The sequence below is a fragment of the Amblyomma mixtum genome, chromosome 8, assembly GCF_055824585.1.
Source record: "Amblyomma mixtum isolate Tamu chromosome 8, ASM5582458v1, whole genome shotgun sequence".
NCBI lineage: Eukaryota > Metazoa > Arthropoda > Arachnida > Ixodida > Ixodidae > Amblyomma > Amblyomma mixtum.
In genome coordinates, this window is record NC_143019.1 from 97,381,933 (window position 1) to 97,404,147 (window position 22,215).

The 22,215-nt window shown below is 46.5% G+C and overlaps 1 protein-coding gene, 1 long non-coding RNA gene and 1 pseudogene across 3 annotated transcripts; 1 reads left to right on the forward strand and 2 right to left on the reverse strand.

Annotated features, from left to right (window-relative positions):
- Positions 1–781: 781 nt before the first annotated feature.
- On the reverse strand, positions 782–13,727 carry LOC149333644 (uncharacterized). The gene is made up of 4 exons (XR_016284954.1): positions 13,282–13,727; positions 4,708–4,859; positions 2,567–2,690; positions 782–851 (listed from the first exon to the last, which is right to left on the reverse strand). It is a non-coding gene; the product is annotated as an uncharacterized LOC149333644 (long non-coding RNA).
- Positions 13,728–13,828: 101 nt separating this feature from the next.
- Positions 13,829–17,275, forward strand: LOC149333645 (uncharacterized; annotated as a pseudogene). Its single transcript, XR_016284956.1, has 3 exons — positions 13,829–13,969; positions 14,698–14,806; positions 15,690–17,275. The product of XR_016284956.1 is annotated as an uncharacterized LOC149333645 (transcript).
- A 1,854-nt stretch (positions 17,276–19,129) lies between these two features.
- Positions 19,130–21,524, reverse strand: LOC149333646 (uncharacterized). The gene is made up of 3 exons (XM_089556096.1): positions 21,119–21,524; positions 19,902–19,977; positions 19,130–19,720 (listed from the first exon to the last, which is right to left on the reverse strand). The coding sequence occupies exons 1-3, from the start codon at positions 21,409–21,411 to the stop codon at positions 19,130–19,132; spliced, it is 960 nt and encodes a 319-aa protein (XP_089412222.1). The 5' UTR covers positions 21,412–21,524.
- Positions 21,525–22,215: the final 691 nt, after the last annotated feature.

Genomic DNA, 22,215 nt, shown 5'->3' on the forward strand with positions numbered 1-22,215 from the left:
CGGCGCCGAAAAAACTTGCAACGTTGTGCAAACTGGGAAAAACAAACACCAACAAAGCGCGCGGATGCACAACTAGGCACCAGAAGCCCTACGTCACGTGCGATGAAGTTGTTGTGTATAAAATTCCCTTGTCATGCGGGAAACACTATATCCGCCAGACGGGGAGATGTCTGAACGAGCGCCTAATGGAACACGCTCGCAACGTCAGAAACGGGCAAGGCGGATCGCTGATTGACCACATTCTCGCATGCAAGTCAAAAACCTGTAAGCCTTTCTTTGATAAAAGTGTCGTAATAGGAAAAAGCAGAGAAAGAGAAACGCGCGAAATCATTGAAGCTGAAAAGATAAATAGGTCAGGATGCTCGTGTGTAAGCACACCTTCCATTCTCCTCTCAGATAAAGAGCTTGTTTTTCTGAGGAATTGATACTGTTCGCACATGTGATTACCGTTTTCTGGCGTATAAATGTGATGCTTCAGGAGATTAAAATTTGTTGGAAGTTAGCGCTCGTGGTGTTCGTCTCTCGTCTCTTGTGTTCTCGTCTTTTGCTGCGCTATAGTGTATTGGAAGAATGTACCAACAAGCCCAAAAAGCCACGCTACTGATCTTAATTTGTGTAACTGATCAACGTGTCTTGACTCACGTTCAATCATGTACAATAGCAGTCCAGGTGGAGAAGAAATGAAGTACTATTACACACAAGCTCTTCCTTTATGCATGTTGTGCATTGCGTACATACAGAGCGTGTGTCTTAGAATGAAAGAAGAGTGTTTGGGTGAGTAAAGGCACATACGTTTTATTTTCATGACAAATTGCATACATTGTACGTCTGCATATTGCTGTCAGATTCATCTGAAAAGCATAAGAAAGACCTCACTTAGCAAACACAATCAAACTATTCACTATTGACCAACTGGCTTTTGTAGGGTCTTGCAAAAATATTTAATGAGAACCAAACCATTGCGTTTCATTGACCAAATACACTTTTTATTTATAGGAAAGAAAGTAAAATCCACAGGACCAGGAAAAAACACACAATGTGCTTACCTGGACAACACTGTGTGCATGAATGCCCTGAGCTACCGAAAAGAAGGTAGCTCAGGATGGGTGCCAAAAACAATTCAATGCAGATACCTTCTTGCTGTCCGTAGTACCCACTGCAAATCTTAGTGAGCAAGGAACAATGGCAACATCTTAGTATGGCAGAAAACTTGCCCACAAGCAATGTGCAAGTGCACTTCCCCAAGTCTTATGCTCGCTCACAGCTTCCATTACCTCAGCACGGGCAAGAAAATGTACAGATATCCGATTTCGAATGAAAATGCAGTCATAGATACCGGTCACTGCCCATTGAGGTATTCCAATAAGTCTGCAGTACGCCTTACAAGGAGCGTATCCTCATGCTTTCAGAATGGGCTCTTTGCAGGAATCTAACCAAATGCTGTTGCCATGGGGATCTTATCGAAATGACCCAAAAAGAAGAAGTGTCCTCATGTGTCTGGTGCAAAAAAGGGCTAAAACATGAGTCTTTCTGCTTCTTCATCAGCTGTGAAATGTTATTCCTGCTGCTTCGCACAGCCTCAAAGTCTCTTTTTGTCTTTCTCAAAACCGTTCTATATCAGCAAAACTTCTCGCTCAAAAACATTTCAGCACCCATGAAGAAGCAGAAATACCCACATCTTAGGCATTTTTTCACAAAATACATAAGGAAGGCTCGCCTTTCTGGGCCATTATTTCGAAAAGGTCCATGTGGCAACAAACTTTGGGACATTTTCTGCAAAGAGCACTATAAGTTCTGAAGCCTGAGAATTCATTCCTCATGAGATGCCTGTCGATATGACAGGATACCTCAATGATCTGTTACTGGGGCCTGTGAGTGCACTGGCACTAAAATCAAGGATGTGTACCTTTCCTCGCCACGTGCTGCAACAATGTATGTTGTGAGCAAACGCATTAAAGGTATCGAAGGACTGTGCTTCCAGCTTGCTTGTGGAGGGAAGCGCAAGAGTCTGGCCATGCTCAGCTGTAACCTTTGCTGCTTGTTCATTGAGTTCTGCAGTGAGTACTAGGGACAGAAAGAAGGCACCTGAATCAGCTCGTCTTTGACACCCATCCTGCGTGACCTTCTTCTCCTGCAACATAGCCGGCAACTCCATAAGGTCCTTCATGCACATGGTGTCATTCGACTCAGTGTGTTGCATCAGCTATTTCTTCCCGGTCGTGTGGTTTGCGCTATTTTCTAGAAATTCTTTAAGAAATTACTACTTAATCCTCCACTTCCTGAAGACAAAGTGCTCGACAGGGCAGTTCCACATGTTGTGCAGCAACCTATCTATTTTCTCATACGTCAGAGGCACTTAGCTATCAAGCAGTGCTTGCTGTATTCAGCAGTGAAGTTTACATGCGAGATATCATTATTTCCAAGTTCTCGCAGTGGCATCTCATGCAAGAATATCGAAATTCTTTTCAATTTGTGCTGATATTTTTAAGGATACGCACTCTTATTAGGCGAAAAACAAAAGCTGGTCACATACTAAACAGCAGAAGCAGATCACCAAGGTACTCACCAATTGCTTGAAGAGCAGTCTGCCAGTTCTCGTGCCATCCCAAATATGCGTACTTTTGAGTGCACTCCTGTCAATGTCTTCATCACGTCAAGCCACTCCAGCATTTCAGTCGAAAGATTTCCCTCTAAAAAAAGGAGTTTGTTTTGTTAGACTGGTCATATTTAATTTTACTTCGCACTAGGTACATGGCATTTTACTGCCCTAGACTAAACAATACCAATCATGAATCACATTTTGAATTTTGTCATATATGATCACAAAATTTGGTGTATGCGATACATTCTTATAAATTCTGATCAAAATAAAGCTGACATAGTTAAGTATCATTTCTAGAAATGTGGTATCAAGGAAGGAGGCTAACCAGATAACCTGCATGAATGTTTTTAGATGGATGCAAGAGTCGGCACTCTAGCATACAAAATGTAAAGGGTCATCCACTCTTACTGCGAACACATGCTCGCTCTTTTCAGACAGCCACTGCAAGTGACACAGCCGCTCATCGCAGCAGTGTGGCACTGGAGAAGGAGCTGAATGTGGTGTTTCACCTCATCTGCCACTTCGTTTTGATGGCCTTCCAATGAGCCTTTCAAAGAGCACAGCCATGCGCTCGCGTGTTCGCATTAAGAGTGGACGACCCTGTACAATATGGCAGGTTTCATCTTCTAACATGTAACTTCATGCTCCAATCACGATCTAATTATGCAAAAAAATTTTCAACCTTCCATTCTGTATAAAGGAAAAATCCTATGGGCTCTGTTCACAAGCCTCTGCAAGTACACGCGAACTGTGCATGTTTTGCATTCAGTTTTGATAGCTTTTCTCTCTATATGACGTCTTGTAGTATAAAACAAAAAAAATGAAATTAAATTTTCATATTGCCTGAGCTACTGAGGAGGTACAGAATATAAATACAAAATGCCTTTTGTCCCTGCATAAAATTGTTAATACAGATATAGCTGTGCTTAAAGGGACACTGAGGAGAGCACTATTAATATATTTTTTATAGCAAAATCCGATAGTTCGGCATGTCATGGCTTTGTTGCCACTTGGCCGGCAGCGAAAAATGCATTTATTTCTAAGAAATTTGGATTAGAAGTTGAAAAGGTTTTTCCCGCCGCTGTGATTCAAACTTGGGATTCGGCTATGACGACAGAGGACTAAGTGACGTGAAACATGACGTGATGCAGACTCCGTGATTTCTGGCTGCCAGCAGTGCGGCCTAGCAGCAGCCGAAAAACGGCCGCACGTTGAAGGCATCTATCGGCTATTGCGGCCGTCGCTACAGTCGCTTCGCTTACGTTTGCACCGGCGTTTTGCGAGCGTTACGATGGATCTCGTTCTCGAAGTCGTCAACGAAGTTCTCGCAAATAGACACCTTTAGCATACCGTGTACCTTGACACTGCTAGCGGAATACCGGGAGCCCGCCTAACGCCGGCGAGCAGGCGCTGATTGGTCCCGATGCTTCAGGCGAGCGCGTAGCTGCCCGGCACGTGGCGCCATCTGGCGACGTCAAGGAGATTTGCGCATTCATTGGCTGCGCCTCAGTGATTTGTGCTTCTCGTGTCCTAGCGTTGCTAGAACCATTGGTTCCAGCAACACTGTTTTGTTATATGACGTCATGACGCTTGTACTTGCGAGTTTGGCCTGTGGCGGCGATACCTGTATTTTGGTTCTTGCTCTTTTCTACGTTACAAGAGCTTTGTTGTCAGTATGAGTGGCGTTTTTGTAATCAGGAGCTGGTATTCTGTCGATACAAGCCAACTTCAATTTCTCCTCAGTGTCCCTTTAACTGAAATAACTATTGTGCAGAACTGGGCTATTTGGCATTATTTCGCTGAAGCCGGAAAATGTGTGTAAAATACAGAAAGTCCTAGTTCTTTCTCGTTCTTGTGTTCATTTTTGCTACTCGTTTCAACAAACCAAGGCTGAAAAAGCATTAAAAGAGGGCCATGCAAAATAGTATAAGTGCAGCAATTCATACGCCTTTATAATGTGGCCATATATCATTATGTTATAGCCAGAGTACCATATCTATTCACCATGCTGGAGCACTGAAAAAAGGTGAAAGAAGTACTAAAGGAAGGTTTGCTAATGCCCTAAGCACGTCGCAGAAAAAATGAGGCTGGGTATGATGTCTCACCTCTGTAGAAATCCAAGTCAGGACATTTGCTTCCCCCATGATGAAGGCTCAGCACATAATAAGGCGACAGAAGGTTTGTCATTTCCAAGAAAAGGATCCATAAATACTGCTTCCTGCTCATAAGACAGAGCGGCACTCATTGTAGATTCTACCTGCAATGCAAAAAGCAAAGTTTGTTTGAGTGGACTAAACTAGAAAAATCATAAAATATCTATGCCCCCATGTCTGAACTGAAAGAAATTGAGGGTATTGTAATAGTGAATATGTTAATATATCGCATGCAAGATATGCATGATATTCAACTAAGCTACCATTGGCTTAGCTACTATGTTATACATTATTATCACAAAAATATTGATATTTTCTATCATTATTAGTAGCAGTGAAGATTTCATGGAAATAAAGGAAGGGACTTAGTGTTGGCTGTCATTTTCACAGCAGGCACCGGACCAATAGCTAGTGCAAAGGAAACAGGAGAAAAGGCCAAAGAGAGGACCAAGGAGGAAGGCAGATAGCATAGGAAGACATGGAGGACATAGGATACAATAGGAAGGCAAGGCTTGCATAAAGCAAAATTAAGACATTAGTAAAGATGTACAAGACCAACCACATCACTGTACAGAGTGGAAGACCTTCATTAACCATATTTAGGTCACAATGTGCTCTCATATATCCTTGTAGTAAAATTGGTAATTATTAATACCATAACTCAAGGAGTGAAACCAATACAGGGGTGAAGGGCAGTCAATTAGCCATGGACGTGATGCTTGTGCCTTCCTAGCAGGAGACAGATTGATGATTCAGTTGAATATCAGGTCTCAAATACTAATAGTTCAATATTAGCAGCTGCACATTGTTTCACGCACCCTTCTAAAACATATGTGCAGCATTTTTCACAAGACAGTGCATGCTTCAGTTGGGGTACCTGCTGGGAGAGTAGTGTACAGTCAGGCTGGAATGAAATATGAACTACGCGGATGAACAAGACAAATTATTTTGCCTGTGTGCATTCAACTGCAGTATACAGCTAGCCTAATTCATGTTTCAGGGTAAAGAATCTACTGAAGTACTCATTTACAAGCCTTTTCTAAATGAATATCTCGCTGTAAAGTAGAAAAGTACGACATATGTGTGTTTGCATTTCATTCCGCCCTGACTGTACATGCAGAACATGTCTGTAATAAGTATTATTATCAGTGATGGCTGTTATTTCCAAATCTAAGCAGATAAGTGAAACCTCCAAGCCCTCCTTGAAGGCAAGAGTCTATGCAGACAAGATGCTAAACACGCTGTGAAGCATGTAGATTTGATATTGCCACGTATCATTGTAGTGTTTGTTCGTTCACGCTCAAGGCTGCAGGAAAGGGCTGTTATCATTGTTGTTCGTGACGCGAGAAGCGACCAGTCTAATCTCGATTGATCGCAGCCATGAAAGGCTGCATCTAGGTTTTTCCAGATTACTGCAGATGATCTTGTCCTGCTATTTGGAAGTTTCTTTGCCGGCTTTAAATTGAGCGATGCCGCGAGCGGCGGGCATTCGTAGTTCGACGACCGACGAGCACGCTTGTTGCTTACGCCGCCGCCGAGTGATTCAGTTCTTTTGTGGGCGCAAGTCAGCCCAAATAAAGAGCTTCGTTTCCAAGACTGGTTGGTGTCTTCCTGACCGCTGGACTGCCGTCACTACAACGTGACATCTGGTGGAGGTGCGGGGTAGCCTTCCATGTACCGAACACCCCCAGCAAGTCGCGACGCCAGCCCTTCGAGTCATTCACCGCAGGACCTGAGTCCAGTCCACCGCGCAAGCCGACGTCTGCTAGGAGACGCACCTGAGTTCGGGATTCTGCCTGACCCTACCCGGAAACGAAAGCCAGCAGGAACGTCCACCATGAGCTTGCCCCAGCCGACGGCACCAATCATTCTTCACCAGCCCCGGGTGCCACCAACCTTCGATGCTTCGCCTGGCGCCGACCCCGAAGAATGGCTGGAACAGTTCGACCGTGTGGCTACCTTCAACAACTGGGATGATGCTACGAAGCTTAGGTACGTCTTCTTCGCCTTGGAGGGACCAGCAAAAGTCTCGTTTGAGAATGAGGAAGCTAACCTCACGAACTGGGAAACCTTCAAGGAGCAGCTTCTAAAGACCTTCACGAACGTCGTGCGAAAGGAGAGGGCCGAGCAGCTGCTACAGTCTCGCATACAACACCCAAACGAGACCGTTGCTGTGTACACTGAGGAAATAAAGCGTCTCTTCCGGCGTGCCGACGCGAGCATGAAGGAAGAAGAGAAGGTGAAGTTGCTTATGCGAGGAGTTAAAGAGCAACTATTTGCCGGCCTCGTTCGCAACCCACCGAAAACCGTCGCGGAATTCGTACAAGAGGCATCCACAATGGAGAAAACTCTTGACGCCCGAGCCCGCCAGTATGACCGCCAGGAGCGCTTTTTGTCAGCAAGCTGCATGGATACCGCTAACAACGATAACCTGCGGGAGGTTATACGTGAAGTTGTGCGAGAGGAGCTCCGGCGATTGCTGCCAACGGGAACGCAGCCGCAACTTTCATCGCTCACTGACGTCATCCGGGACGAGGTTCAAGAGGCCTTGGGTGTGACGCCGACACCCACGCAGCCTCTGCAGCCCCCAGCCATGACTTACGCCGCAGCTGTGCGCCGTCCTGCACCTCGACGACGGGACCCAAGCCCCTATCGCCCTCAGCCAGCTGCGTTGGACCGCTGCCCACTCGCCCCAACCCGCCCGTCCTACGAGCGACGCGCGCAGCCGAGGAAATGCGACGAGTGGAGAACTCCCGACCAGCGCCGCCCACTATGCTTCCTCTGTGGCGAAGCCGGTCACGTCCTCCGGCACTGCCCATACAGAAGACTGGGCATCCGAGGGTTCTCTTACGACGCTCCAGGACCCCGACCCGGCCAGCGACCAGCCGAAATCGAGGAGTTCTTACGTCGGGAAGAATCCTCATCGCCGAGCCGCCTATCACGTTCCCCGTCGCCATCGTCCCCGCGCTTTGTTTCTCCTAGCCGAGGCTACGCCGTGCGTGGACGCTCCCCCAGCCCCCGAAGGTTAAACTAAATAAAGCAGCCTCTGGAGGTGAGGTTGCTTCTAAGCGCAATGACAAAGATCCTCCATCGACGAGTACTCAAGACCATGCCTCAACTACGACGACAACACCGACGACGACGACATCGACGACGACGACGCGGCCAGACTTGAAGCTTTTACCGCTGCCCAGTGGAGTAACGTCGCAGTACGCCCACCGCAGCCTCACTACTCGACGAAGCCGAGATCGGACACCGAAGACAACGTACAATACGAGAACGCGAACAAGTGACCTTGAAGTTACGGTCGACGGTCACAGGGTTACTGCTTTGGTGGAAAGGGAGCTGACTACTCTGTCATGAGTGGCCCACTCGCTGTCCGACTCAGGAAGGTAACCACAACCTGGGATGGCCCGCTGATCGGCACCGCAGGTGGCAACCTGATTACGCCGTCAGGACGCTGCACCGCGAGAGTTACTGTAAATATGAGAACCTATGCGACAACCTTCCTGATCCTACAGCAATGCTCGAGAGACGTGATTTTGGGAATGGACTTCCTGAACGAACATCGGGCGATCATCGACCTTCGATCTAAGTCGATCAAGCTTTCCACGGAAAAAGCCATACCTGTTGCGACGGGCACGACTCATCAAGTTGCCTTAAACGTCCTCGATGAAGCATTGAGCGTGCCGCCCCGATCAAGTGTTCTCGTCGGCATAGGTACTGGAGACATCGAAAATGCCGAAGGCATTATCGAGGGGAACACCCAGTTACTTCTGGATCGAGGATTGGGCGTCGCGAGGGGAGTCGCCGAAATCCGAAATGGCCAAGCCCAGGTGCTGCTAACCAATTTCACGGAAGAATACCGGCATCTAAACAAAGGTACGACGATCGCTTTCCTCGACGAGCTGGCAGACATCAGAGACGTATTTGCCCTACCCGACCAACCCGCAGAATTATCTGAACAAGTCCATCAACACACGTTCGACATCAACCCGGCATTACCCCGGAGCAGACAAGACCAAATACGCAGTCTTCTTCAAAGGTACACCGATTGCTTCTCATCAGCACCGAATGTGCGACGAACCCGGCTTGCCAAGCACCGCATTGTCACAGACGAACACGCACGACCACTGCGACAGAGCCCCTACCGCGTATCGCCGCTAGAACGCCAAGCTATCCGCAAGCAAGTTGAGGAAATGCTTCGTGGCGACGTCATCCAGCCATCGAGGAGCCCCTGGGCAGCACCGGTCGTCGTAGTGAAAAGGAAAGACGGCACCCTTCGCTTTTGCGTCGATTACCGCCGCCTGAACAACATTACGAAGAAGGATGTCTACCCCCTCCCCCGCATCGAGGATACACTGGACCGGCTGTGCAACGCTAAGTACTTCTCATCGATGGACTTGAAGAGCGGCTACTGGCAAATTGAAGTCGGCGAAAGAGATCGCGAGAAGACTGCGTTCATCACGCCAGACGGACTCTTCGAGTTCAAGGTGATGCCATTCGGCCTCTGCTCTGCCCCAGCGACGTTCAAGCGAGTAATGGATACGGTGCTCGCAGGCTTTAAGTGGCAGATCTGCCTAGTCTGCTTAGATGACGTTGTTGTCTTCTCCTCAAGCTTTGAAGACCACCTCAGAAGGCTTCGGATAGTGCTGGAAACGATCAAGTCTCCAGGCCTGACACTGAAACCAGAGAAGTGCCACTTCGCCTACGAGGAGCTGCTGTTCCTTGGTCACGTCGTAAGCAAGGATGGAGTTCGCCCAGACCCCCAGAAGACGGCTGCGATCGCAGAGTTTCCACAGCCTAATGACAAGAAGGCTATACGCCGGTTCCTTGGATTGTGCGCTTATTACCGGCGATTCGTCAAGAACTTTTCGCGCATCGCTGAACCTTTGACCCAACTTACCAAGGCTGACGTGCCTTTTAAATGGGAAAGGCCGCAAGAGGAAGCTTTCAACGAACTGAAGCGCCGCTTACAATCCCCTCCTGTGCTCGGGCACTTTGATGAAAACGCCGAAACCGAAGTTCATACCGATGCAAGCAGTGTGGGCTTAGGAGTGGTCCTCGTTCAGAAAAATGGCAGACAGGAGAAAGTTATCGCGTACGCTAGCCGTTCACTGTCGAAAGCCGAAGCCAACTATTCGACGACAGAGAAAGAATGTCTCGCCATTATTTGGGCCACGTCCAAATTTCGCCCCTACCTATACGGACGACCATTCAAGGTTGTGAGCGATCACCATGCTCTGTGCTGGTTGGCCAATTTGAAAGATCCCTGCGGTCGCCTTGCTCGTTGGAGCCTGCGTCTTCAAGAATTCGACATAACTGTAGTCTACAAATCTGGCAGCAAGCATTCCGATGCAGACTGCTTGTCACGAGCTCCTGTCGACGCAGCACCCGAAGAGGAAGACGACGACGCTTTCTTAGGACCGGTAAGCGCGAGCAGTTTCGCGCAGCAGCAGCACTCGGATCCTGACTTGCAAAGCCTAGTTGATTATCTGAAAGGCAAGACCACATCGCCTCCCCGAGGTTTCAAGCGGCAACTGTCGTCCTTCGTCCTTCACAATAATGTCCTCCTGAAGAAGAACTTCGCGCCGAACAGGACAGTGCATCTTCTTGTCGTGCCCAAAAATCTCAGGCAGGAAATTATGCAGGCATGTCATGATGAGCCGACTGCAGGACATCTCGGGATTGCTCGCACGTTGCACCGCATCCAGGAGAAGTACTATTGGCCACGGCTAGCTACCGATGTTTCCCATTACGTGAAAACGTGCCGTGAGTTTCAGCGACGCAAAACGCCTCCGACTAGACCAGCCGGACTCCTGAACCCCATACCACCGCCAACTAAGCCCTTTCAGCAAATAGGGATGGACCTCCTCGGCCCCTTTCCGACCTCTTCATCAGGAAACAAGTGGATCATCGTGGCCACCGACTACATGACCCGCTACGCCGAAGCAAAAGCGTTGCCTAATGGTACCGCAACAGAAGTCGCTTAACTTTTTTGTCGAACAAATTCTCCTGCGACACGGTGCCCCGGAAGTGCTCATCACAGACAGAGGAACGGCGTTTACAGCGGAGCTGACGCAAGCCATTTTAAACTACAGCCAGACAAGCCATCGGAGGACCACTGCCTATCATCCACAAACCAACGGACTCACAGAGCGTCTGAACAAGACCATCGCAGTCATGCTCACCATGTACATCGACGCCGAACACAAGACGTGGGACTCCATTCTGCCCTACGTGATCTTCGCTTATAATACTGCCGTCCAGGAGACAACCAGGTTTACCCCATTCCAGCTGGTATACGGCAGGAAGCCCACGACAAGACTCGACGCAGTGCTCGCGCACGTTTCCGACGAAGACAACTTCGACGTCGCCGCCTACCTTCATCGCGCCGGGGAAGCCCGAAGACTTGCGCGGCTTCGCATTCAAGACCAGCAGCACACCGACGCCCGACGCTACAATCTGCGCCGACGAGACACGCATTACAAGCCAGGTGATCGGGTTTTGATATGGACGCCAATTCGCCGCCGTGGATTGAGCGAAAAGTTGCTGCGACGCTACTTTGGCCCGTACAGGGTTCTCCGTCGGATCGGTGACCTCGACTATGAAGTCATCCCCGACGCCACGACAGCATCTCAGCGACGCCGCCCACGCCCGGAAGTCGTACATGTCGTACGCCTGAAGCCATATTATGAACGCTAAAAGACTCGAAGTTTCATTTTCCGTGTTTATTTTCGTTTTAAAGCATCGAGACGATGCTTCTTTGGAAGGGGGGTAATGCCACGTATCATTGTAGTGTTTGTTCGTTCACGCTCAAGGCTGCAGGAAAGGGCTGTTATCATTTTTGTTCGTGACGCGAGAAGCGACCAGTCTAATCTCGATTGATCGCAGCCATGAAAGGCTGCATCTAGGTTTTTCCAGATTACTGTAGATGATCTTGGCCTGCTATCTGGAAGTTTCTTTGCCGGCTTTAAATAGACCGATCCCACCAACCGATCTGCGCATGCGCCAGTTTTCCGGAAGTCGCGCCGCCGGCATGCTAGTTGTAGCCACGTCGTGAGCCGCGCTACAGCTGCACCGTTCTAATCAGCGCTCATTGAGTACGCGCAAACTTCCCGCACGTCTCTCCGAATTCACCACCGAGGAAATTTCGTCATGTGAGTACTTTACGAAATTTTATTGACTCTTTCATGACAGCTGTACGCTCGAAAGTTTCTGCTGCTCTTCCTTTTCTGTTGTTGATATGCGCCGGGTACCGCATTGGTTTTTGCTACAGTGTTATTCTGTTACACTACAATTTGAGGTATGTATGAGTACTTTTTTGATGTAAGCACTTGTTTTGCTGCACTGTTTTCGCTCACCTGCTTCGCAATGAGTGTACCGTTAACAGCGACGGATATAGGAGCACCGCGTACTTGTTGGCGACAGTCTTGAAATGCGGCGCCGAGTATTTTGAGCCCCGGTACTTATGTGGCTTTTGCCGATGACCAATATTTAGCCGCAGTGATATCTGGAGGTCCATTGGTAGGCTAGGTGACGTTTTTTATGTGTTAAAGCGAATGGTCAGGTTACTACTTCGAAAAATTCAACTGCGTAGCTTGAGTCGAGTGTACCATCTTCGCGCTGGGGAATACGCGTCATTCTTTATATAAGTAGCCGTAATAAGATTTTATTAACTATTCATACTGGCCGATTAGGTCTGAGCTTGACTTGCGCATGTGCCTTTGTAAGGAGATAGCGCCACCCAGCGGCGTTCGTGAGAAGAAGACAAAGCACGAGGAGCGCGTGCGGAGGGGAACGCGGGGCAGGTCGAAGAGGATTACGTGGCAGAGAAGAGAAGAGCGCGGTGGGCGACGGACGTGGACGTGTTCTGCTGGCTCCCCGAGTTCCGGGCTTGGGCCTTAGCCGCAGACGTCCGGGCCACCAGACCTGGACATCCATCGTCGAGAGCCTCAACCACCAGGCCCAGGCGCCACTCTTCTCCGACCACCCGTCAGCTGCTCCACACAGGCCGCCTCTGGCGCCTACGTGACCTTTTTCCGGGATACCAGACCTGGGAACCGTGCCGGGAGCCCACGAACGCTGACGCTGCGGTAGCGTTTCATCGACGTTGGAACGCCAAGAGACTCCTTGACTGCCCGACACCCAGCCAGTCCTCGCCGCTCGTAACTCCGCGCCGCACAAGCCCATGCGCTCGCCCAAAGCAACCAAATCTGAAGCGCTCATATTGTTCCTAAATTAACACAACAGGCGAATAGATAAAAACCGACCTCGTCCTGTCGCGGACGCCAAAATTTGTGAGGACTCTGTGAGATTGCAGGTCTTATTTTCAACAAACACCAAAGTACAACCAATAAACGAGGCGGCTTTTAACGGAAAGGAAACCAATTACAATATGAGCGAGAAGAAAGGAAAGGAACAAGAGAACAACGCAACAATACACGGGAAACACACACGGGGGAACAGAACAAAGTGCTTATGATAAATGCAGGAAAAAGAGTCAAAGAGGAAAGTTCACACTACTTGTCTTATTCGAGCCACGAGCGGGGAGGACTGGCTGGGTGTCGGGCAGTCAAGGAGTCTCTTGGCGTTCCAACGTCGATGAAACGCTACCGCAGCGTCAGCGTTCGTGGGCTCCCGGCACGGTTCCCAGGTCTGGTATCCCGGAAAAAGGTCACGTAGGCGCCAGAGGCGGCCTGTGTGGAGCAGCTGACGGGTGGTCGGAGAAGAGTGGCGCCTGGGCCTGGTGGTTGAGGCTCTCGACGATGGATGTCCAGGTCTGGTGGCCCGGACGTCTGCGGCTAAGGCCCAAGCCCGGAACTCGGGGAGCCAGCAGAACACGTCCACGTCCGTCGCCCACCGCGCTCTTCTCTTCTCTGCCACGTAATCCTCTTCGACCTGCCCCGCGTTCCCCTCCGCACGCGCTCCTCGTGCTTTGTCTTCTTCTCACGAACGCCGCTGGGTGGCGCTATCTCCTTACAGCCTTACAATCACGGGTTTTGGGTGCGGTATAAAACGTGCGGATCGCCCTCCTTCGAAATTGAAGTTGTTAGTTCAGCGCCCTGTGTGTGTCGTCTCTCCTTCGTCCCTCGTCTGCCAGCGCTGCATGTTCAGGTTTAAGCTGTATGTAAGCATACAGAGGAAACAATGCGCGCGGTGCCGCTTTTCTCGCGATTGCACTCGGTCATCTAAGGGCTGCATATTTTAGCAGGTGCTGCGATTTCAAATCAGTTCATAAAACTGTATTATCTTGCATTTGATACATTTAATACTGGAAGTAATTTTATTTACATTGTTTCATTTGTTTTGGATTGATTTTTGCATTATGACTTTTGTCTTATTCCTGCCTTTTCTTTTCACTACTGTTATCCTAATTATTGCCAGCTCATAAACCTTACTTGATATTTAGAGTTCCTTGCAATTGCAACTTAACATATTCAGATTTGCCTTAAAATATTTGAAGCATTTTAAGTGCATCCCCGCCTCAATACAGTACCTACCTTCAAAGGATTTTAGGGAGTGTCTGAATGATAAAATCAGTGAAAATGAAAAAGAGCATTGATTGAAGCCTATGTCTGCTCTAGGAAAATATAATTGTTATCAGATTAACAGCACAGCATGACACCGGATTTAATAGATATCTGTAGGATACAAACATGATGAAATGAAGGTTGTATCATGTTAGCACTATATGCAGCCTGTTTATTACCTTAGCTTATATATGGACTATGGGGCACTGATTATCTGGTACTGCCTGGCTTTTTTTTCTTAGCACTGCATGGTGTGTAAATGTTTCTGTTTCACCTATGACAATAGAAATGCCATCAGCAAAATATGTAGTCTTAGAAAGTGTATGGACTGTAGGAAGTTGACATGCAGTGTTCGGTTTGAAATTGCCCTGGCATGTGGTATGACCAGACTTTTGTACATTTTTGACAGCTGTGCACGATTCTGCCATGTCAACTGGACTACGCAGTCACAACAGTCAGGGCTGGACCAGCGAAACGCGGTCACTGAACCCTTTCTTCGGAAAGGAGCACATTGTCAGGTATGCAAGCTGTATACAGTATGCTGTCATTGTTCTCTAAAACTGATGAGCATGTATTCGAAACGTGAGGGAACATGCACATGGTGAAATGTTTGAGAAAGTTTTATGTTTTTTTTCTCATACCTGCTGGTACAAATTCTTTAATTATGAAATGTTTGCAAGGTTTTTACAAAACTCAGTGTTATTTACTCGTTATGGTAATGGTTTCAGTTCTACTGTGCATATTACTTTTTTACTGATTATTCAAAATGCATCCTATGGGTATTCTTTCGTTTGAAATGTAGTAATGCTTAGAAGTGCTTATTTTGTTGATCTGTGTGCTGCATTTATATTTTGGTTTGGTGTAATCTCAAGCCAGTGTAAAATCTCGGAAGTGGGAAAGGGGATGGTGCTTATTAAGCAATTTAAGTGCCTTTTTGCTGATTTTGGGGGAACTAGTGCTTGTCTATGCAAAGTCACTATTATATTATCTAAAATACACTGCCCGCAACATGTCAAGATGGCTCGTGAAAATTCCAAACGCCTGTTTTATAAAGCAGCACCAAGATTTCTTTCTGTCTGACTTTAACCAACAGAGTCCTCCTAAATTGTCTTTTGCGGATGTACAGACCAGATTTAGGCTCATGTGAAGGCGGAATTTATTTTCAGAGCTTCTACAGTGCTAAAAAACTTAATATGTAAAGTAATCGGGGTTCTCCCCAGAAAATTTTGAGAGGTGGAAATTTGTGGGCCAGAGGGAGGGGACAGAGGCTGTGTAAATGGCCTCATTGCATTTTTTAAGACGCTTCATCGCACAGTCTGTGGCTGGAATGTGTAGATATACTTGCCTGAAAAAAAAATTCTTGGAAATGATATTAATGGTGAAGTTTATTTTCTTGCGCAGGTACATTGAGAGCAAAGGGGCTCAAAAACACCGAGAGAGTGGCCTGCGGCTTTTCACGTCAGGCCATTTACAGAAGTTGACATTTTCAACTGAAGACACGGCAGAGACCGTGGTGAAGGCACAAGTTCTGGCATCTATGGCAACACGGACAGCATATAATGTTGGTGTCAAGTTGCTTAAGTGTGACGGAGAAGTGATAAGCGGCAATTGTTCATGCATTGCTGGGAAAGGCGGAGTATGCAAACATGTGTGCTGTGTTTTGTATGGGTTGATGCACATTGCAAAGCATGATCTTAATAATGTACCAGATGCCGTGGCATGCACTGAAGGTGAGCGTCAGTGGTACAACCCACGAGACCCTAAGAAAGTCACTGAGAAATCCCAGCACAGTTTTTTCTAAGGACACCACTGAAAGACTCAGTGACGCACCAAAGCATCACAAAAGAAGAGCAGTGTACTCATCACTGCGAAGTGAGAACATGGATTTGACCACACTGCATCTTATAAACCTGCATGGCAAGTTGAGAGCCAGCAAAGCGAAAAAAAGCTGAAGATTCAGACCCTGAAGATGTGCCTGGACTATCTGCAAGGTGGCTGGAGCGAGCTAAACAAGGGGACGCTTTGTTGCCTTACACAGAGGAAGAAATTGCAGCCTTAGAGGCAGCCACACGACTTCAGAGTGGTTGCCTCCTTTGGCATAGGTACAGGGAGGGCATCATTACAGCATCACTGGCACATAGAGTGTACACTTTGGTGAAAACATGCCAAACAAAAATGGGACCACATGATGCCCGATACCTCACTGCTGCAGTAATGGGAGGGAAGAAAGTTAGGGCAACATTTGCAATGAAGCGGGGACTGCTGTGCGAGCCCGAAGCACGGCAAGCCTTTCAGGACCAAAATGACGGGCATTTAGAGCTGGAGGTCAGTGAGACTGGCCTCTTCCTCTCTAAGGAGCATAGCTTCATAGGAGCAAGCCCAGATGGCCTTGTTAAGTGCAAATGCTGTGCACTGCGGCTACTGGAAATCAAAGTTCCTGTCAAAGTTGATGACTTTGCCAAAATGCAGTTGCGTGATGGACAGCTAAAGAAAAGCAGCAGGTATTATACGCAGGTGCCAGTCCAGATGGGTGTCACTGGTCTGGATTCCTGTGTACTGTTCATGTACAGCAAAGAAAAGTGTGTGCAGCTTCTCGTGCCCTTTGACAGTGGTTTCTTTGCAGAGGTAGTGAAACGTTGCAAATTTTTTGTTGCCATGTATTTGCTGCCCCACATTTCCAGCAACTGCTGAAGTACTGTGTACTGAAGTTTGGTGAAAAAATGAATACTGCTGTTTTTTTTTCTAACTGTCTTGTGTACTTGCCTGTGATCAGCACAAATGTTAATCAGCAGCATTATGGACCCGGGAAGACAGGGTTAGCTGTTAAAAAGCTACCTTGTTATTAAAGTAGCCTAACTGACACCTGCAGCTGTGCTTGTAAAGTATCTATCTTTGTATTGTGGGAACTCACAAACAGCATTTGTATGTAGGATAGGTGTATTAATACAGTGCACAGAAACATCTTGGGCATGCATATTGTACTACTCACCATAATCTAATCATTTAATCATGAGGACAATGAATCATGCACATTGAAGCAATCAGGAACAATAAATTTCACTGCTGGATTCTTTAGCATGGTATTAAGCCTGTGTTGAGTGCACAATTTAGCATTTTCTGGCTGACAGCATAAAATGAACAATAATTACTGACGTTGTTCAGACACTGTTGAGTACAATTTTCAAATCATGGCAGTCATGATCTGTGCAAGTATTCAAAAAAAAATTTCAAGTTCACTGGTAACTTGAAAGTCAATGGTATTTCAGGTGACACATGAGACGCCTGTTGTAAAAATGAATGCTTTCTTAAACATTGCTTTTATTAATTGTACATGAACCTCTCTTAGACAAACTCAACGGCTCATAACAAAGCACAAAACATTCTTTGGATTTCGGATGCTTTTTAACCACGTGACCATGCACGGACATGAAGGTGGCTGTCTAGTGACTTATGTGCTTGAAAGCTGAGCTTAGTCTACATATACTTCCAAGTAAAAGAATGATGCCCACTGTACTACAGCATTGTCAGCATGCTGATGACAAATAGCTACCTTTATCCACAGTTTTATGAGTGCATTGGATTGCAGAACATGTTCAGACTGACTGCGATAGCAACGGTTAAGCATGTCTGTTGTGCATACATCAGTAATTGTCTTTTTTATGTGCTGGTACTATCAAAGTTGAGTCTATTGGAAGGAATGGGAAATGGAGACAATGTGCTAGGAAAGCTTGTCATCCTCTGTACGCAATAGGTGACAACCTTGAACATGCCGGAATCTTTGGGGAATGCTAGCACCTTAAAAGATGGGAACCCATTGAAACACTGGACTGAACTTACTGTCTGTTCTGTATTCAACATGTATAAATGATTGTCACCAACGTACTTGGAGTAACCAAAAGATCAGGCTGGCTTCCAGAGAGCCTACTGTGCAATGGACCATTCTCACAACATCAATGAGTTGATAAATAAGAGCATATAATGTAACCAACTTCTGTGTACAGCCTTCATAAATGATAAAACTTGTGACTCGGTCAAAGTCTCAGAAATTGTGTAGACATTCTGCAACAACTGTGTATAGGAGGCATCTAATAAGGTAGTGAGAAATCTCAGTTGCACAGCCATGATATTTCTTCATGGAGGAATTGAAAAAATTACAATCAGGGAGACTGTCAGAAATGACGACATGATTTCTCCAATAGTGTAGTGTTGATCATGCGTTTACAAGCAACAAGAAATGAGTGCAGTTAGTCGGGGACCATAAGTCAGTTATTGACAGTGGTTGAAATCTAGAAATGGGCAAGACACGTAATGCAAAGGAAACATAACGGATGGTTCCTTAAAACAGCAGATGAGATTCTGAGAAGGGGAAAAGCGTAGCAGGGACTGCTGTTTTGTTGACGGATGAGAATAGAAGTTTGGGACATGAGGTGCATGCAGCTCATTACATTAATACAGAAGTCTGCCCTGCAGTGAGCACAGGCTGATAATGGCTATGTCAGCCAACGAAAAACATGGATCATGACATGTACAAGCATACTGGCACAGCCTTCCATTGAAAACGTGAAGAGCCTGTTGTGGTTGCTGAGTGGTTAGGGCACTCGACTATTGACCCGAGAGACCGGGCTCAAACCTGGCTGCTGCAGCAGCATTTTGATTGAGGTGAATCACAAGGCACTTATATACAGTATATACAGTGCAGTGTCAGTGCACATTTAAGAACCCCAGGTGGTCAAAATTATTCTGCAGCCCTTAACTACAGTGTCTCTCATAGCCTGAGCTGCTCTGGGACATTAATCTCCATAAATCAGATCAAACAGCAAACACTGAGAATTCGCATCTGCTCACAGCAATGGTTCACCAGCGAAGTTAGTCAAGAGTGCACAAATGTGCCACACTTTGTTCAGTTGTCCAGACATGCTGTTTGGGAACACTTGGGAGAGTATTTTGTATGTCTTGATCATCCTGATCACCCTTTCCACGTGTATCCTCACACTAGCAATCCGTCGTGCCTCATTTTCATCTTCTTCCGAGAGCTGAGGCCGTCCTTCCAGGAATGGTGGTATGTTGAGGTGCAGGAACCGCTGCTTGCACTCTTCTTCAATCGTGAATCCCCTGTCAGCCATCAAACTTCGCCCTGGTGCAAACCTCTCCAGCACCCCGGAAGAATTTGTAAGTGCTTTGTCAGACACTCTCCCGGGAGCCAGATCTGGCACAAATGTTACAAATCCATTGGGGCGGCACACAACTAATCCCTTTGCAGTATTATGTTTTTTATACGTGGAGTACGTTTCACTTTGGACTCGGAAGGACGATGGCGTTTCGATGAAAATTTCTGTGCAGTCGAGTATGCCGTCAACAGTACTGTAGCCTTTGTCGCTGAATGGTTTTGGCCTGTACTTGTCGCATAGCTCTGGTGGCATCCAGGTTGGGACCTAGAATGAGGTATGAAAGAAGCTATATTTGTAATCTATACATACATATATAGTACCCGTTTTACTGCAATACTGCAAGGCCCCCTGTGGACGTTGTGATTCATCAAGACGATTGAAGAGACAGAAGAGAAAAGGCACAATAAGGAACATCATAAGGAAAAAAGAAGTGATGCTGACATACCTGGCAAAGCCTATTGTCCAAAAAATCCAACCATGTTGCCCAGATCCTTGAGACGGTGGTTTTCGACACGCCAAACCTGTTAATAAAACATCATTTATCAAAATGTGCACTTCAGTAATTTGCAGCTGCTAGACAACAAATTAAGTGAGAAGAGGAAACTACTGTTGCAGCTAGTTCAAAGATTTCATAACACCGGTGCTTAAACAACTTTAGTAGCAGAGGCAGGCAATATAACAAAGGATGTGTAGGAATGTAGCGTGTACCCTTAGCTTAGCTCCTGAATTTGATGCGGCAATCAATGGAAGTAATCGCTAACAAAAGTAGCAATTGTTAATGGTCGTTTCTTTAATTTATTGCTGGCACACATACGAGTATGATGTGGCCCCCCTGTCAACGTGACTATCCACTGATATGTACAAATATTTCCTGGAATATTAATGTGTGTTTAAAAGGAGCATCATGGTCCCTTGAAGTCATCGCGCATCTCATGGACTGCTAGAATCTACAGGGACAAAATGTTTTCCTAAAAGATCGACATCGTATTGTGGAGATCTAACACATTACCCATGGTGCTCACTGGCCGGGTAGCCCCTGCGTTATTAAAATTCAGGTTGCATGATGTTAAACAACACGGATGATTAACTTTTAGCTGAAAATTGTAATTTGGAATACACTGTACAACACTACGCTCTAAGGCATTCAGCTGGTAGTTTTACAGAGCATAAGCAACTATGGTCATCATGCACTGAACAGCTGTTCATCACAATGTGTTTTAAGAATGTAAGGTGGTTAACTTTTTGGGCATTGTTACTCAAGAATCAAAATGTCTTTATAATGAGGTACTACTGTATGAGGAGTAACTGCATATACTGAAGCTGTCCTTCTGATAAAACATGTCAAGCTGTACATTTTGGTTACATTTTTCAGAGCATCCTACACACATACTGTGTATGTGAATGTAAGCAAGAGTGACAATCATATTGGGTTCTGCATTGTGAATCAAGATGCACCAAAGTAATCGCATAAATCAAAAAGGCTGGTCGGATTTTCCTGTTTACTCTGCACAGTGAATTCATACAAAATGTTTCGCAGCAAATTTCCTCATAAACAGATGGGGAAAATTTCTTAGTCACACTTATTGACCAAACAAAACTTAAGTATAAATGGCTCTAAGTGCCAAATAAAAATGTTTCAAGCTTTAAATATTGACAGCCTACCTGTATGCAAGATCAAGGCCATCAAGACCAAGCCGCAGCCGCATCAGGACAAGCACAAGCTGGGTATTCAAAGGCAGGGTGAACTTTCTGTCCTCACTGCTGGTTTCTTTCATCTGCCAGAACTGAAGACGTTTCGCATCTGGCTCTAAAAATGACCAAAAAGTCCCCAAACGCTCACTGGACGTGAAGCCTGTGTAATAGCGAAGCTTTTTCTCATCTTTCACAAGCCTTTCATACGTGTTTTCCATGTTCTGAGCAGCTTCAGCCTTGCAAGTTTTTACTTTTTTCTGCATGGATGACAGCTCGAGTCTCAAGCACCTGTTCTTCTGCTGAAGACGGTCATACAACTTTTTTGTTTCGGCGTGATCAAGCCGACTTCGTTCCAGCTGACGCTTTAGCTCTGCCACTTGTGCATTTGCTGTTTCAGCTTGCTCCAAAAGATCTGTCACAATGTGCTTTTGTTCGGAAACTTCCTTGACTAGCTCATCATAACATAATTTTTGGCTGCTGTACGAGTGGTCCAGGAGTATCTCCGCTTCAGGCTCTGAATTGTCGCTGTCATAGCTGCTGCTGGCAAAGGCGGAGACTTCCTGTCTGCGTTGTTCGGTAGGCACAGTTGAGGTGCTGGGAACTTCAGACTGGAAGGTGAAAATAAAGCATAAGAAACCAATGTGTTTTAGTAACCTAAGAAATCTTGTAATGTTTGCAATGCGGCTGTAAGTGATGCTTTGCACACACATTTTTTTTTTTGCTTCCCATGAGTTCAAATTTACTAAGTATCCCCTCTAAGAAATGAAGTATACGTAAGCATGACATGCTGTTTTTCTTTCCTCATTGTGCTTATTTTACCTGAGTTCTTGTCAGCAGTCGCCTCTTCTACACCTTTTGCTGTCTCAGGGGGAAAATTGTGGGAACACGGATCATATACGTCTTTTTGCCCCCTTCGAAGTGGGCACTGCATACTCTGTGTCCCGTGGTCGGCACAAACTTTGAGAACCTGGGTAGAGAGAGTTTCAGCATTACAACTATGATACTGCAAAGCACGGCCAGGGCTACTGCACTGTACTTTATGCATTTTGGTATGCTCAAGCTGTATG

Coding starts and splice junctions, on each gene's coding strand:
- LOC149333646 (XM_089556096.1), bottom strand. CDS start 21,411: ATGCAGAAAAAAGTAAAAACTTGCAAGGCTGAAGCTGCTCAGAACATG. Junction 19,978..21,118: donor GGCCTTGATCTTGCATACAG/GTAGGCTGTCAA, acceptor TTTTATTAACAG/GTTTGGCGTGTCGAAAACCA. Junction 19,721..19,901: donor TGGACAATAGGCTTTGCCAG/GTATGTCAGCAT, acceptor ACCTCATTCTAG/GTCCCAACCTGGATGCCACC.